At 40.1% G+C, this 17,542-nt stretch overlaps 1 protein-coding gene across 3 annotated transcripts in view; it reads left to right on the plus strand.

Moving 5' to 3' along the window:
- Window positions 1-19: 19 nt before the first annotated feature.
- The window catches only part of pi4kaa (phosphatidylinositol 4-kinase, catalytic, alpha a), a 41,584-nt gene continuing 24,061 nt past the window's right edge, over window positions 20-17,542 (plus strand). For 2 of the 3 annotated variants that reach the window (XM_086301542.1, XM_086301543.1), the window contains exons 1-21: window positions 20-469; window positions 4,202-4,318; window positions 4,421-4,514; window positions 4,601-4,689; window positions 4,964-5,036; window positions 5,150-5,412; window positions 5,507-5,573; window positions 5,704-5,852; window positions 5,929-5,994; window positions 6,082-6,178; window positions 10,345-10,536; window positions 10,625-10,725; window positions 11,198-11,327; window positions 11,413-11,542; window positions 12,112-12,207; window positions 12,280-12,463; window positions 13,009-13,109; window positions 13,470-13,638; window positions 14,248-14,298; window positions 14,405-14,513; window positions 17,394-17,530. In XM_086301542.1, the coding sequence (XP_086157668.1) occupies window positions 371-469; window positions 4,202-4,318; window positions 4,421-4,514; window positions 4,601-4,689; window positions 4,964-5,036; window positions 5,150-5,412; window positions 5,507-5,573; window positions 5,704-5,852; window positions 5,929-5,994; window positions 6,082-6,178; window positions 10,345-10,536; window positions 10,625-10,725; window positions 11,198-11,327; window positions 11,413-11,542; window positions 12,112-12,207; window positions 12,280-12,463; window positions 13,009-13,109; window positions 13,470-13,638; window positions 14,248-14,298; window positions 14,405-14,513; window positions 17,394-17,530 (2,514 nt within the window). In that variant the 5' untranslated portion in view covers window positions 20-370. Of the gene's footprint in view, window positions 470-4,201; window positions 4,319-4,420; window positions 4,515-4,600; window positions 4,690-4,963; window positions 5,037-5,149; window positions 5,413-5,506; window positions 5,574-5,703; window positions 5,853-5,928; window positions 6,179-10,344; window positions 10,537-10,624; window positions 10,726-11,197; window positions 11,328-11,412; window positions 11,543-12,111; window positions 12,208-12,279; window positions 12,464-13,008; window positions 13,110-13,469; window positions 13,639-14,247; window positions 14,299-14,404; window positions 14,514-17,393; window positions 17,531-17,542 lie in introns of all 3 variants that reach the window. The other variant, XM_086301541.1, reaches the window with a different exon arrangement.

Raw genomic sequence — 17,542 nt, forward strand, 5'->3', positions numbered from 1 at the left:
TTGTGATTACTTACTGTTGTGTGTAGTACTGGTGGTTATTTGTGGTTTTCTGTGCACAAATGTTATCTTCTTTGCTAACAGTCACCAAACAGACATTAGCTATCATTGACAGAATGTGATAAAATGCTGTTATATTGTTATATACATTATGGCCACTTGCCCTGTGACTGCTGAGATAAGCTCCAAAATCCTACGGAACCCATGGATGGATTATTTGTTGGCATATTGTCGATTTGCCCTTCTTGGACCTTATGCCTGCCGTAGCTGTCAGTACAGCCCAATGACAGTCATTGGTATTCACTAGCTACTCGTTGAGAGACGCTTGAAAGAAGATGCTTGTGTGTTTGTAGTTCTTCCAAGGGTAGTTAACATGTCTCTCAATGGAGGTGGAAGCAGAGGATTTTATTTCAACACCGTCCTGTCTTTGGCAAGGTCGCTGGCAGCTCACCGGCAGGCACCTATAGACAAGGTAACGCTTCAGTTAGACTAGCGACCTACCGGTGACCAGCTAATAGCCTAAATAGTCTCTGACAGTAAAACCCGTCACAGACCGCTTTTCTACCAGTGTGGTCTGTGTTATGAATCAGAATAGACTCTAAACATGACTGTTTTGTCAATATATAAATTATAGAGTTATTTCAGGATTAAGGGGCGCCACATAGCATCACTGGTACCTTGCTAATGTCGGCTAACGTTAGCTGTTTTTAGCCTGTAGTTTTCCTTTTAAAAAAACCCAACTTTTCCCCTCATGTGAACAATTAGATCCTTACTCTTCATCCGTACATGTTGGCACAGGAAAGCAAACCCTTTTTGTGTCCTGATTCAGTCGAACACCCGCTGTATGTACAGTTATACATTTACACGGTATTCTAAACTTTTAGTTTGAGGGTCATTACCAAATATGGTGGCACCAGATCTTTAATCATTGTGGTCCGAACATTCTTTGAATGGACCAACATGTGTAGTCAATGTTGTCAGGAGAGGTGCGGGATAAATACAAGTGTTATGAAAATATGTTAAAAAGCGTTACTTATCTGTAATTTATACGATGTATAAAGAAATAAAATATGTATGACGTAATCAAGATTTGTCCAGTCACCTAAATATTTTGGAGCTGTTCCAATGAGCTGTTTATTTGGCTGACTTCAAAATGAATTTGTTTTTAAATGTATTTATGTATTTGTTTGTTTGTGTAGCGTGTATTTTTATTTATTTGTGGCAGGAAAACAACGATAGTTATGTAAAAATGACTGCTTTTAAACTCTTTACCTTCAAAATAGACACACAGATCAAGATATAAATTATATATTAGCCACTGTTGGTCAGCAACATCTTTTTTGCTGTTGTATAGTGTGTGTGTCTGTGTGTGTTTAGTACAGTAAGCATATTGTAAATAATTAAGTAAACTAAGACCAAGACAAAATTGTACTTTAGCTCAAATCATTATCAGTTTTTTGTTTTCTCGTATTTAATGGGAAAGGTTAATACGTTCATAATTGGTAGTCATAGCTTTAGCCTTGTGGTTTTCAAAGTTTTGTGAAAGCCAAAATTTATAGTGACAGTTGTATTCATATCTGCTTAAAACTGTTGACGTGTCATGAGTTATTTTTTCAATTGCACTTTCAGAAAGAGTTTTATTGCATATTTTCAGCATCTGTACCTAGAATGACATCTTTAGTCTTTCCAATAAGCTCCAATAGTGTATTTTATATCGTGCCATCATGACCTTATCACCCAAAGTGGTCGTCCAGAGGCTGAGGGTGTAAAAAAATTAAACTCTTTAACTGCTTACAGTCAGTTAACAAAAGCATATGTATCCAGCATTTGACTTTGACAGAATGATTTAGATGAATGATGTAGTATTTACCTCCTTGTTGTTGTACACTACAGTGATAATGAATGGTTGACAAAAAATCAAGACACACTCTGACTTGGCTATGCCTAGGGCATATCAGTTGCTCTAATACAGTGTCAGCATACTTTAAGTTCATTGTCCAATGTTGTGTAATGTTACCAAATCCAACATGGCTCACACAACAAGTGTATTCAGTTTTTCTCACTTCTGCTTGTATTCAATGTGTCCAGGTCTTATGTCAGGGAAAGAAACTGTGAGACCAATAAATTCTGATCCTGTTCCCAAACATTTCAGTGATGAGGGCTGAAGTAATATTTTAATCCATAGTCACATGCAGAAGTTTTAGCTGACAAATATAGCGTTAATATTGCTGGCAGAAGGTAGCAGAATATATGGTAAGGTGGAGTTTCACTATAGGAGTACTAGCTCGATTCTGAGTCCCCTTTTGGAGTAGGATAAAGCTGTCATCTGTGGTGATATTTTTAGTGTAGTTGATGGGTAACAAGGTCCTCAAACAGGTTAATCTGTTCATGACAGGAAAGAGGGGCAACTTCCCTGTTCTCTCAAATTAAGAGGAACAAGGCAAGAGGTACACAAAGAGGGAACAAATTATGACCTTAAGGTTGTCAATTTCACACGAGTCCATCTAGTTCCAAAACCTACTGCAGATGCCAACTAGCAAAAAGTGGTTTTGTTTGAATGGCATGATTTTAACAAACACTGATTTGAAATTGTTTTATTACAGTGGATCAGTCTTGAAAATGTGACACTGAATGTTGTTGAGAAACCTAAATTGTACAGCCAATTCTCTTCTGGATGAGCCAGTGTTACTCAGTTGAATCGTTAGGATATGTGTTCAGAGATTAAGCAGCTGAGTGTATTGTAAAATTCTACAAGAATGCAGAGGTTGAACTGATTAGAAAATACATTTACTGAGAATCAGAAGGGGGAAACGCTAAACAGGAAGTACACTCCTTGATAAAGAGCCGTGGCTGCAGTAATATAATGACCCGTCAGCCCATTGTGTTATTGTTTAAGAAGTGTGTGCCAGTTTGTGGACTTTATTTTGCTGTTTTTCTGTCTGCAGTAACCTGCTCTATAAATCTGTATGTGATCGTATTGATTATCTTTAGAGATGTAGGATGTTTAAGGGGTTGTCTGATAAACAAAATTTATTTATTAGTCATTGTTCTGAATTTTAGCCAAGAACTACATCTGGTATTGGAGACCGTGTCTGTAGAGGAGGGACTCTACTTAAAAGCCATCTTTGAGTGGGGATTTTTAACTCTTTCTGAAGATTAAAAATATTAATGAATAATAAATTATTATTATACTTCTTGCTTGTTGTCTGAGTTACGGAGTTACTTTCAGTGGATGTTAGAATGTCCTGTGTTTTTTTTGTTTAATTTCAGAATCAGTTTGTAAAATGGAAATGTCCTATTAATCTAATTTCTGCTTATCTTTTCTTTGACATTTTTCAAAAGTCAGATTTAATGAAAAATTTCAATGGTGTCTAAGCCAAAAAGACAGCAGCAGTTTGTAATAACCTGCTGAATACTCATTTCCCTCTCTTTCATTTATTAGTGTTTTGTCTCAAGCTTATTGAGATATTATTTAGTCTTAATAAGCAAATCAGTCATCTTACCTGGATGATTGATTTGGTCTTTGGCTTTGAAATCAAATAGTTTTTAGTGGAATGTTTTATGTGAAGTCTCCACAACATCCCCTTTGTGGGCTTTAATCATTTAAAATATCCTCTCTCTCCTCTCATGGAAAACAAACAGGAAGTAGTGGCCCTGCTCTCTGTTTAAATGGTGGTTAATCCCTCACTGAACTCTCAATCATGGGGCTAATTAATGCCACAGGCAGGTTTTCAACTGGACTTTTAATTGGATTCAAATCCTGAGGCCCATTTAGATAGTCAAAATCATTAACATTAATGGGACAACAAAGTGCCTGTTTTAAACCCACCCATATGGAAAAGATATATATAAATCTTATAAAGTTTGTATCTGTCTTGTGTGAAACTTGTATGAAAAGCATATAAGTGTGAAAACAGATATAAGATCCCTTGAAAAATTATATAATGAATCTTGTATGTTTTGGATACTTACTAAAACAATGTATGAAAGTAATGCCAAAGTGGCCACTTTCATGAGTAAATCATGTAAGCCTTATATGATTTACTCATGAAAGTGGCCACATATAAGTTTTTACTATTTCTTTTCCGTATGGGCAGTAGGCAAGAAATTTCTCTATATTTAAAATATTGTTATATTTAATAGCTTCCTAAAGTTGAGAAATGTTTACAACTCCTCTTCATCCACCCACATTGTCCTCCCACAGGTTCAGAAGCTACAATGCATGTGTCCAGTGGACTTCAGAGGAATCTTCCAGCTAGATGAAAGAAGGAGAGATGCTGTGATTGCAGTTGGCATTTTTCTAGTCGAGTCAAACCTGCAGGTAAATAGCGTACCTCGTTTCCTCTCCTCATTGTCGTACTTTTGTGCTTGTATTAATTTAAGGATGTTCATTTTCTTATACTCTGGAATACATGTATTTCAGCACAAAGATGCTATTGTTCCCTACCTTCTTGGGCTGCTTAAAGGACTCCCTAAAGTTCAGTGGATTGAAGAAAGCTCGGAACGCAAAGGAAGGGGTGGGTAACAGTCTTACATGTACTTTATCCTGTCATTTCTTTTCATTTTAGAGGTGCTGTTTAGTCATTTTTTATTTTTGTTGCAGATACCCTTCCTGTGGCAGAGAATTTCAGCTTTTGTCTTGTGACATTGTTGTCAGATGTCGCCCAATGTGATGAAACCTTACGAGGGCAGGTGTGTGGTAATGACTCTATATATACATGGGTATAGATGCTGTTTATCTCATGTGTACTCAGATTTTTAAATACATTAAGCTCTCATTCACACAGGCCTAGAGCCTGGTCAGCAACCATTTGACAACCACCGGTCGCTAGGGAAGAAAACAAATATTCCCCAATTGGTTAACATGTGTGCTGGCAATTCCTGGAAGTTATTTGTTGCTTCAGAAGAGTAAAAATCAAAATGGTTTAAATATTAATAAATATTATTTAAATGATTATGTTATCAGATCCTGGAAGCAGTTATGGACATCATGCAGGTCCTGCAAGATATCTGCAAAAATCCAGAAGCTCATGACAAAGGTACCAACAGAGACCTCGTTCTTCCGTTAAGTGCTGCTATAGATCATTCCAGTGCTAAATAACATCCACAATATTCTTGTACGTATTCTTGTATTATTCTTTTTCTTGTACAGAATACCTATGTAGGTACACTGTGCCCACCTTGCTTGGTGTTGCAAGAGCATTTGGCCGATACAGCAACACTGACGAGCCGTTACTATCCAAGCTGTTTCCTCGACCAGTTGTTCCCTTACTGTCCACAAATGATGATAGCGATACTGTCCGGCGACGGTCCTTCAATGACTTTCGTTCAATCCTACCAAGCTCCTTGCTCACAGTTTGTCAGGGAGACTCTCTGAAACGCAAAGGCTCCTCTGTGTCCAGTGTGTCACAGCAGGTAATAAAATGAAACGGGCAAGAAGGCAAAACTAACAACATGTGTTTATTTAAAAAAAAAAAAAAAAAAAATGAAATCCTGATTTTGTTTTCAGGCCAGTCCAGAGAGAGCAGGTCTGACACCCAACTCGCCCGCTGATCCCTCTGCACAGTACTTTGAAGGTAATTTCAGATCAGGTTGACACCTCTTTTTGGGTGCAGTATTTCATGCTTTCAGAAGTTGTTTTGTTTTTTACCGCAAACAGAATAGACATTTTTACGGTACATAATTTATTCTTCCCTCTATGTTAAGGTTCTTACCTCCCCGATGGCAGTGCAGTGGACCCTGACTACTACTTCTCCACCATAAGCTCCAGCTTCTCTGTGTCCCCTCTTTTCACTGGAAGCAGCACTGGAGAGTTTCACGTCCCTCTAGATATGCTCAGACAACTCCTCCACATGGTCAGCAGTAACCACACTCAGAGTTTGGTTTTGTACATGCATGCAAGGTGAACATTGTATTACTTCTTTTGAACAGGTTCAACAGATTGTCTCTGAGTCGTTTTTAAAATCACTGGATGACACCTTGGCAGAACTTCAAGTGGTATGCCTCTCAAGTCCACTCAGATTTCTCTTCACTTTACTTTTCATGTTACGCTTTATTTGTAAATTTCTGTTGCTTTCTTTGCAGGTGAATCCTGGTCTTCATCTCTACTACAAAACCTTCAGTGATCCTCTTTATGTAGCCATATTTAAAATGCTGAGAGACACTCTTTATAATATGAAAGGTAAGGAAATCTGTAATAGATCCTTTAATTAAAGGTAGTTTTACCCTTAACAAAATCTAACTAATATTTTCAACACCTTCAGGCAGTGGTAAATTAACAAGGTGATTCTGCTATTTGTATCTAAAAAGTGCTGTGTTTCTCGTAAAGTCCTTATTTGATGAAGAGAAAAGTTAACCAGAAACTACAGAAACAGTGGTGGTCTGCATTCTCAATTGCACACTTTGATCAGGAATAAAAATATGGTGCCAGAATTACAGGTGATAAACAGTGCTGTAACTGATTGCAAAAATGAGAACCAGTAATATTCTAACTTTTTATTTTTAAAATTGTCTTTTAATTTTGTGATGTTTTTGTTTTTTGTTTTTTTTAAATCTACTGTGATCTTGAAAATGGTATTGAGTATATTACTGGTTATTAGTATAGTGTTTGAAATTTTAGTGTCATGAAAACCCTACCTATTAATTGCAGAAAATGTGCAGAAAAGTAGATGGATCTGAGATCCCTCAGATAACAGAGTAATAAACAGCTAACTGAGCTAAAATTAGGTCAGTTGCATATATAGATTTTGTTTTTCTGAAATTTGTATTACAAAGCTAACTTACCAATCTAATTTGGAGTTTTTGATTAAAATACTCTAAAAGCTGCCTGAATCATACACACAAAGTGAAGAGGTCCAGTTTAAGACTCTTAGTACATAGGGCCAATGTGGGCCTCATAAACTACAGCCTTAAGTGCAACCTAGAGGAACTGCAGTTATTACAACTTACACATTAGCTTCCTTGTAAAGCTCTCAAGAATGCCCATCGATTCTTTCACATTAGTATCTGTATTTTGTCTCCCTTCCATGTTTGGTGAAGAAAAAGTGGATGCAAGTTGCATTGACTCACCACATCATCTTGTGGTTTGTTACGCCCCACTTAAAAACGAAGTGTTGACAGTGCATCAGCCACCACATTGTCCATACCTCTCTGATGTTGGATGTCTATGTTGTACTCCTGAGCAAGCAACGCCCATCTCATCAATCTTTGGTTGTGATTGTACATGTGTTTTAGGAATACCAGAGGGTTATGGTCAGTATAAACCATAACAGGAGTGGTGGTTGACCCCACGTACACGTTGAAATGCTGCAAAGCAAGCAACATGGCCAGGGTTTCCTTCTCAATGGTGGAATAGTTGAGTTGATGAGGCTTGAACTTAGCTGAGAAGTAGGAAACCGGGTGACTGATGTCATCAACTCCATCCTGTAGCAGTCCTGCCCCAGTGCCACTTCTAGCTCGAAGACCTTGCTGAAGTCCAGAGCAGCCAGTACAGGGGCACTGCAAAGGAGAGACTTGGCACAGTCAAATGCATGTTGGCACTCAGCAGTCCATACGAAGGGTTCCTTTGGACTGCACAGATGAGTCAGAGGAGCCACTACTGTGGAAAAATTCCGGCAGAAACATTGTAGTAGCCCACTAGACCCAAGAAGCGCCTGAGCTCCCGTCTTGTGGTGGGCACCGGGTAGCTCAGTACGGCCTCCACCTTTGCATTCACAGGGCGCACCTGGCCGTGTCCTACTTGTTTTCAGAGGTATGTCACTACCGCCTTGGCAAATTCACACTTTGCCAGGTTCAGGGTTAGGGAAGCCTGGGTTAAACGAGCAAAAACATCCCTCAAAGTACTCACATGATCAGTCCAGCAAGAAGAATATACCACAATGTCATCCAAATACACATTACAATTGTTAATGTCCGTTAACACAGAGTTCATAAGTCGTTGGAAAGTGGCTGGTGCATTTCGCGTACCAAACGCCATCACTGTGTACTGCAAGAAATGGTCTGGAGTAACAAATGCTGAAATATCAGAGGCTCTGCTAGTTAGAGGAACCTGCCAGTAACAGATCTAGCTTTGTTATGTAGGTGGTGGCTCCAATGCTGTCTATGCAGTCTTCCATGCGAGGCAATGGGTATGAGTCAGGGACTGTGACTGCATTTACCCTCCTAAAATCAGTACAAAAACGAGGAGAACCTTTCTCCTCGTTTCAAAAACGAGGAGAACCTTTCTCCTCGTTTTTGGTGTCAGCAGACATGAAGAGCTCCAAGAGCTATGGCTAGGTATCGCCAAACCATTTTCAAGCAGGTACTGTACCTCTTTTTTCATTAACTCCCTCTTGAGTATGTGTGTTGCTTAATAGGGCACGCATCACCCACGTCAATGTTGTGCTTTAACACTGGGGTTCTAGATGGTACATCCCCAAACAGACTAGGGTGCGCTTGGATCAGGTTTTTCACGTCATCTTTCTCGTCATGGGGAAGATAGGAGAGGTACGTGTCTAAGGCATCAAGAACCTCTGAGTTCACAAGCCTACCACTCTGCTGACCTTCACTGCCCTTTACCAAACCATCATCATGGTTTATGGGCACAGAAATGAGTGAGATGGAGCCCTCTTTATCGTCTTCCCTAGAGTGAAACAGTTTCGGCATATTTATATGGCAGAGCCGTGTTTTGCGCCTTCTATCCGGAGTGCGAACAATGTAGTTTGTGCCATTGACTTTGCTCTCTACCACATATGGACCTGCAAATTGGGCTGACAGAGATGGACCAGAGGTGGGCACCAACATGAGTACCTGATCACCAGGTTTAAAAGAACGCTGCACTGCCTTCGTGTCATACTGCTGCTTCATTTTCCCTTGGGCTGCTGACAGAGACTTCTTGGCTATTGCACAAGCATGGTACAAACATTCCCGACACTGCGTGACAAACTCAAGCACATTTGATTGCGGCTGCACATCAGATAAAAACTGCAGCAGGGCTGAAACCAAGGGACTCCTGGTTTGCTTCACGAGCTGCAAACAGTAGGAATGGCAGTCCGTCATCCCAGTTCTTGTCAGTCTCCAGACAATATTTTCGCATCATCAACTTTATGGTCTGGTGCCATCTTTCTAGTGCGCCTTATGACTGGGGATGGTAAGGGCTGGAAGGGATGTGTTTGATACCAAGTGATTGCAAAGTCTGCTTGAACAGTTTTGACTGAAAATTGCTACCTTGGTCGGTTTGAACAACTCTGGGCAGACCGAATGTTGAAAATAATTTAAGTAGAGCCTTAACTACGGTGGGAGCGGTGATTTTTCGAAGTGGTATGGCTTCAGAAAAACGGGTTGTGGCACACATGATTGTCAAGAGGAACTGATTACCCGCTTTTGTTCTGGGTAGAGGACCCACACAGTCCACTAAAACACGCTCAAAAGGCTCCCCAACTACCGGGATGGGTTTAAGAGGAACAGGTGGCACCGTCTGATTAGGTTTACCCACAATTTGGCAAACCTTGCATGTTTTGCAGAACTTGGCAACGTCTTTCTTCAGACCTGGCCAGAAAAAGTGCTGAAGAACGCGGTCATAGGTTAAAGTGGTTCCTAAATGACCTGACCGCGGGTGTTCATGCGCAAGCTGCAATATGCCGCCCCGGTTGTCCCCTAGGAATGGCTATTTGGCGTACCACCCCCCAACCCTCATCACCTCCTTCCTGCTGTAAAGCAGGTCTTGAGACCCATTTCCTCACCAGTAACCCATCCTCAAGATAAAACCTGTGTGCCTTTTTATTGTTTATTATCTCACTTACCTCTTTAAAACACTTAGGAAAAGTGAAAAAGAAAAAGCCAAAGCCAAAGTTACACAGAGTTTAAGTTCTCTCTCTCTCTCTCTCTCACTCACTCACTCACTCACTCACTCACTCACTCACACACACACACACACACACACACACACACACACACACACACACACACACACACTAAAGCCTGCTGCCCAAACCACTCTAGCTCACAGCACAACCTGGATGATTTGCTCACTGGAAGACCTGTAACATAGGAAAAGGAGAAAAAAAACTCTCACAGAGGGAGAGCCACTAGAGGTCAGCAACCATAACATGGTTCAAAATGGAGTTAGATGAAAGTACTGCTGCTTTCGAAAATAGGAGACTTTTCTTTATGTTCTGTTGATAGCTTTAGCTGATTTTGGAGTTGTTAAAATTAAGTATTTTTTTAACACTGGATTTTACAATAAGTGCTTTTTATATTATTCAATAACAAAATCACAATTTCTCCTTCCCTAATGTCTCTATAATAATAATAATAATAATAATAATAATAATAATAATAATAATACAAACATAATTTGTTTTCTGTCAGAACTTCAGACAGACTATGTGAAGGAGGTTCATGACTTTGTACTGGAGCAGTTTAGCAGCAGCCAGTCAGAGCTGCAAAGGATTCTTCATGATGTCGAGTACCTCCAGAGTGAACTGAGCCCACTCAAACTGCGCTGTCAGGCTAATGCCGCCTGTGTGGACCTCATGGTGTGGGCTGTTACTGAGGAGCAGGGTAAGTCTTGCTTCCTGTATCTTAGTCCAACAGTGAGTAATCAGTCTCGATAATCTTGATTGTAAACCTTTTTTTGTTTGTTTGCCAGGAGCTGAGAATCTTTGCACCAAGCTCTCAGAGAAACTGCAATCAAAGACATCCAGTAAAGTCATCATTGCTCACATGCCCCTCCTGATTTGCTGCTTACAGGTAAAGAACTACCAGAGAGGGAAGAAAATGATGTGGGAGCAGGAGTAGAAAAGTGTTGTGTCCTGTTAAGATTTTGATTCTCTTTGACAGATTAGTGCTTTCTTTCTTTTCTTTTCTTTTCTTTTTTTTCAAGCCAATCAGTATGGTTTATACTTCTGAGGTATAGCAGGAGAATTTTGACAATGCTGAAATCGGGCTAAGATGCTCACATTAGAGCTATAACGATCAGTAGTTTGGTGTTGATGACAAATTTCTGAAACCTAGTGGTACTTGATTTTCTGGGTTATCACTGATGCTTTAGGTAATCACAGACTGTATCAAATCAGAAATTAAAAGCTTTAAAGTAACATCTATTGTGGCTGTCCTGTTGGAATGTTTCTCCTGCTTTCTTCACAGTAAATAGCTGTAAACCTGGGAGGAATGCAAATATTATTATTACAAATGCACATTTAGAAATACTTTTTGTGTTCAGGGGTTGGGTCGTCTGTGTGAACGCTTTCCAGTGGTGGCCCACTCTGTTACCACATCCCTGAGAGACTTCTTGGTGGTGCCCTCTCCTGTTTTGGTGAAGTTGTACAAATATCACAGCCAATACACCCCAGGTAACTCATGCTCCACCACTACCAGCCAGCCAACCATGTTCCTTCCAGTTTAATGTGTTCTTACAAGATTATGATTTTGTTTAAGGTGGTAGTGAAATAAAGATTCATGTGACCAATGAACATTCCCAGTCAACACTCAGCACCCATTCGAGCAAGAAGAGCCAGCCCTCCATGTATGAGCAGCTTCGGGACATCTCCATTGATAACATCTGCAGGTGAGTTCCCCCACAGGTACATTAGGCACTGGAGCTTTCCATTTTCCAGTTTGCAAGAAAACAGTATAAATAACAGGTTCACAGAAGTCTTCATAAATAGAACCGTTTAAGATCCAATTTACTCCCACAGAGTTTTTATGAAGGAGAAATAATGGTTCAGCAGTTGTAGTGCATCGGCATACCACAGAACCTGCAGACTGCTTGTCTATCTGCAGAGAGCATCTGTTTTGTTAAATGTGGGTAGTGCTAAAAATATGTGTTATAACCAGTATGTGTGCTCTCCAAAAGTTGATTCTGGATGATTGAGCATGCATCAAGACCAGTATGTGGGCTATTTTTGCTTGTGCTGTTGTTGGTCTGTCAGCAAGCTGTGGAAAACTCTGAAGTTATAACATACAAAGAGATGAAAGTGTGTTTAAAAACAATGATAAATGTCCACTGTGAATCCACACAGGTGTACAACGTGCTTCCCCTTAATATAAGGCATTGCTGAACGAAACCCATCCCACTTGCGTGTACATGTCATTGTCAACAAAGCCTTCACTCCCAGTCTTTCCTTCTGCTCTCAGGTGCCTTAAAGCTGGCCTGACTATGGATAATGTCATTGTTGAAGCTTTTCTCGCCAGTCTGTCTAATCGTCTTTATATCTATCAGGAAAATGACAAGTAAGCCTCTCACCGAAATTATACTCTGCTCTTGACTTGTGAAGTTAAAATAACCAAGATATTGCCCCACAGGGATGCTCACTTGATTCCAGACCACACAATCAGGGCTTTGGGTCACATTGCTGTGGCCTTACGGGACACCCCCCGAGTAATGGAGCCCATCCTTCAGATTCTGCAGCAGAAGTTCTGCCAGCCTCCCTCCCAGCTTGATGTCCTCATCATAGACCAACTTGGCTGCATGGTCATCACAGGGAATGTGAGTGTTTATCTTCAAACTTCATGTGTCTTAGAACTTCAAGCTTCTAGAGTAATTCAATTGAATGCAATTTTATTTATGAAGTGCCAATTCATAACAGCAGTTGCTTCAAGGCACTTTATATTGTAGGGTAAGACATGGCTAAACAAAACTAGGGTATCATCTGCATAGCAGTGTCTTACAATAATAATGCCCAAGGGAAGCATGTATGATGTTAACAGATTTGGTTCCCAGCACAGAACCCTGTGGAACTCCATTACTAACTTTTGCATGTGAAGAAGGCTTCCTAATTATATTAAGAAATTGGAATCATAGGAATCTCTGTGATTTAAACCACTGCAGTGCAGTTCCTTTTAATACTTACGCACAATTGTGAGTTATACAAGGGAATCAAGCTTCTGTGGTATGCTTTCTTTTTCAGAGGAAGGACAGTATATGACATCATATGCAGTGATATTAGACCCAAATCTAACCTTTTTAAAGTGTAATTTTTATTTTTGAAGGGGAACTTTGTGGGTTTTTTTCTCTTTTTCCTTCCACTTTAGCAATACATCTACCAGGAAGTTTGGAATTTATTCCAGCAGATCAGTGTCAAGGCAAGCTCCATGGTTTACTCTACTAAAGATTACAAAGATCACGGATACAGGTAAGAATCACCTTATAGGGCAGATGAGGAATTTTAGTCTTAAAAGAGCATTTTTCCCCCCCCTTGGTGTTATGGTTTTGCTTGTTCACATTGGCGTCATGTTTTTTTCTTTACTATTGTCATTTCAGTGCAAGTGTTGGCCACTTGCTCTACAGTCCTGTGTTAGCATTCAAATGTTTATTTCAAGCTTCAATGCAGCTGAGTTTTCTTTTGTTTTTTTTTCTCCATCTTGAGCATCAGCAAGCAAAAACTGTATCAATTCTCTTATGGGAGCCTGAATGTGAACCATACCCCCGCTGTTACAGAAACGCATGTGCTACTGCTTATCTCGTACATAAATGTTCCTTCCTCTTTCTGCAGACACTGTTCCTTGGCTGTTATAAATGCACTGGGTAACATAGCAGCAAACCTTCAGGCTGAGCATATGGTTGACGAGCTGCTAGTCAACCTGCTAGAACTCTTTGTTCAGCTGGGCTTAGAAGGCAAGCGAGCCAGTGAAAGGGCCTCAGACAAGGGCCCAACTCTGAAGGTATGGCACACACTCACATTGCACATTCCAGTATAAGATAAGATAAGATAAGATAACCTTTATTAGTCCCACACGTGGGAAATTTGTTATAATGGGAAGGAAAAACAACACAAGTGGAACTAAAAACAACATAGGGTAGTTAGGTATAAGGTCAAACAAGTCAAGTGAAGTCAACACATGCAAGAGGAAGTTTTTACCTTAAATGGCTTTGCTTCATTTTCTTGGCAATCTGCTTTCATAAGATAACAGCATACTATAATTGGGAAATGATTCCGATTTTTACAGTTTTCCTGCAGCTAGAGCCAGGAAACATAGGTGATGCATATAGTAGCTGTTAAGTCACACTGTATTTAGTTTCCTTCAGATCCCAACCCCCCTGACTTTATAGTTTTTACAGTGCTCCATAAATTAAATTTTTCAAATTTTAATATTTTTATTAGCATGGGAATTTACAGGTTTCTTGGTTTTTTTTTTTATGCTAGGGTGTTTAATAAATTTGTTAAACACTGAAACTTTTGCTTGTGTAGAAAATATTTAATGTAGTTAACTCATTAATTAAATAAAGTGGTAGTCTATTTTCAAGTGGCTAATTCAGCTCTGTACCTTCAGGCATCAAGCAGTGCCGGAAATCTTGGAGTCCTTATTCCAGTCATTGCAGTGGTAAGTGATTTGTGTATTTTCATCATATAATCTTTGATAATTCAGAGTTAGTGTAAACCTAGCACTTTTAAAAGGTCTGTTATCCCTCCTCTTCTTCTGTTTTTAGCTGACAAAGAGGCTACCACCAATCAAGGAGGCAAAGCCACGCCTGCAGAAGCTCTTTAGAGACTTCTGGCTCTACTCCGTAGTCATGGGATTTGCTGTGGAGGGTTCAGGTAGAAGGAGTTGTTTATTTCTGTTGTGTTGTGTACAAAAATATCAGAAATATCAAAATTTTGTTTGTTTTATCACAGTAAAGCAAACTGAAATTTTTGTAGCTCTATTTCTGTTTTGCATCCTTAGTCCTGTAAAATGTCAGTTTTACTATTTTGTCTCCCATTTATTTTAGTAGTCTCATCATATCAGTCTGTTTTAAATTAGGAAATGCAGTGGGAATTTGTGGGAAAGTTTTCAAGCAAACATTTTTTTATTCCTGGAATCACCATTATCTTTAATTTATTATAAAAGCCTTAATGAATTCATATATCTGTAGCTTCTTTTTAGGATTAAATGTAGTACTGTGCAAAAGTCTTAATCCACCCCTTATTCTTTATATATTTAATTTAATTTTTATTTATCCATTCATCCATTTTCTTCCATTTATCCTTGTCAGGGGCATTCACATTCATATCTATGGGAAATTTAGAATTACCAATTAACCTAACCCCACTTACTGCATGTCTTTGGACTGTGGGAGGAAGCAGAAGTACCTGGAGAGAACTCACACAAATACAGGGAACATGCACACTCCACACAGAAGGGCCCCGGCCAGGATAGGTGGAATCAAACAGGACCTTCTTGCTGTGAAGCAACAGTGCTAGTGGTGCGGTGATTGTCCCATCTCAAGGCACTTTATATTGTAAAGGAAAGAGCCTGCAATAATGGAGAGAAAGCCGGAACAATCGGACAACCCTCTATGAGCAAGCACTTGGTAACAGTGGGATGGAAAACTCCCTTTTAACAGGAAGAAACCTCCAGCAGAACCAGGCTCAGGGATTGGCAGCCATCTGCTGTGAACAGTTGGGGATGAGGGGAAAGAAATAGGACAAAGGACACACTGGATTTAATCATTAGTTACTATTGAACTCTGGCTCTCTTCCACAAAGTGGTTTATATACACATAGACAATGAAAAGCTGTGAGTGAAGAAGAAACACTTGGTGCATAATGGGAACCCGCTAGTAGCCTAGGCATTTTGTAGCATAACTAAGGGAATGTTCAGACTCACCTAACTATAAGCTTAAAACTTTCCCTTTTTTTAAAGCATATACAGTACTTAAAACTAGAGAAGATTTCTGTCTGCTATATCTAAACTGTAAGCTGGTTCCATAGAGAGCTGAGGTCTCTGCCTCTTATTTTACTTTTAAATACCCTAGGATACCCTAGTGCTCTATTGCGGTGAAAAGGTAGTATATCAAGGCCTGTATATGAGGAGGAGGATTTTTAATTTCATTCTGGATTAACAAGGAGCCAGCAAAGATAACAAATGGGATAAATAGGCTCTCTCTTTCTTGTCCCTTTCACTACTCTCGCTGCAGCAGTCTGGATCCATTAAAGCCTTTTCAGGGAGCCTTTAAAACAAACTGATAATAATGAATTACAATAGTCCATCCTAGAAATAGTAAATACATAAACTAGTCAATCACCATCACTCTGTGACAGGATGTTTTGAATTTTAGAGATACAATGCAAATGCCAGGAAGCAGTCCAAAATATTTATTATTTATTTATTAAGAATTATCCTAATCAAAAATTATGTGAAGATTCCTCACAGTATTACTGGAGGCCAAGTTAATATTATCCGAAGTAAGTATCTGGAGAGACACCATTTTTCAAAGGTTTTTAGGGCCAAGTACAGCAACCTTTTTTGTTTCATCTGAATTTCAGGTTTATGTCTTTAAGACATTTCTGCAGTTAAACTAATTTTGTGTGTGTCATTTTTGCTTTGGATAGATGAAATATATTAGATAGATAAAGCCAGAAAAGGGTGGAGTGCCCACTCCGGGTCAGGGACAAGACCCTGCCCCAAGTGGAGGAGTTTAAGTCTCTCGCGGTCTTGTTCATGAGTGATGGGAGAAGGGAGCGGGAGATCGACAGACGGATTGGTGCAGCGGCTACAGTGATGTGGACGCTGTACCGGTCTGTTGTGGTGAAGATAGAGCTGAGTGTAAAAGCGAAGCTCTCAATTTACTGGTCGATCTACGTCCCTACCCTCACCTATGGTCACGAGCTGTGGGTAGTGACCGAAAGAACGAGATCGCGGATACAAGCGGCGGAAATGGGCTTCCTCCGAAGGGTGGCTGGCCTCTCTCTTAGAGATGGGGTGAGACGTTCGGCCATTCGGGAGGGGCTCAGAGTAGAGCTGGTGCTCCTCCACATCGAAAGGAGCCAGCTGAGGTGGTTCGGGCATTTGACAAGGATTTCCTCTGGGCGCCTCCTGGGTGAGGTTTTCCAGGCATGTCCCACCAGGAGGAGGCCCCGGGGCAAACCCAGGACACACTGGAGAGATTATATCTCTCGGCTGGCCTGGGAACGCCTTGGTGTTCCCCCGGATAAGCTGGAGGAGGTGGCTGGGGAGAGGGAGGTCTGGGCTTCTCTGCTTGGGCTGCTGCCCCCGTGACCCAGCCTCGGATAAGTGGAAGGAAATGGATGGATGGATAAAGCTGAGTTTCATCTGCATAGTAATGAAAATATATGCTATGCCTTCTAAAAATACAGCTTTAGGGAAGAATATATAACGTATATAGAACGGGTCCCAGCATAGCACCCTGGGGAACTCCATAATGAAGAAGACACCCTATTTACATGAACAAATTTAACCGTGCTAGCTAGATATGATTCAAACCACATTTTCCTTCCAAGGAGTCAAAGTTTTTATTTTTCTAATTTTTTTTTTTTCTAACAGACATTGGGTGATATATTTGTTAGTGAGTTAGTAAGGAAGCTTTGAAAAATACAGTAATATGTGGATGAGATTAACCATTTGGACATTTACTCACATGACACCATTCATTTTAAAGATGTAAATCCTAAATTTGCTGCTGTTGAAATGTTTAGGTTTGTGGCCAGAGGAGTGGTATGAAGGGGTTTGTGAGATAGCGACCAAATCACCGTTGCTCACGTTTCCCAGTGGAGAACCTTTACGCTCAGAGCTGCAGTACAACTCTGCCCTGAAGAATGATACTGTCACTCCGGTATGAGAATGC

The sequence above is a fragment of the Aulonocara sp. 'chitande type north' Nkhata Bay genome, linkage group LG7, assembly GCF_057382095.1.
Source record: "Aulonocara sp. 'chitande type north' Nkhata Bay isolate Kocher_YH1m ecotype deep benthic linkage group LG7, A_spYH_male_GT1.1, whole genome shotgun sequence".
Lineage (NCBI taxonomy): Eukaryota > Metazoa > Chordata > Actinopteri > Cichliformes > Cichlidae > Aulonocara > Aulonocara sp. 'chitande type north' Nkhata Bay.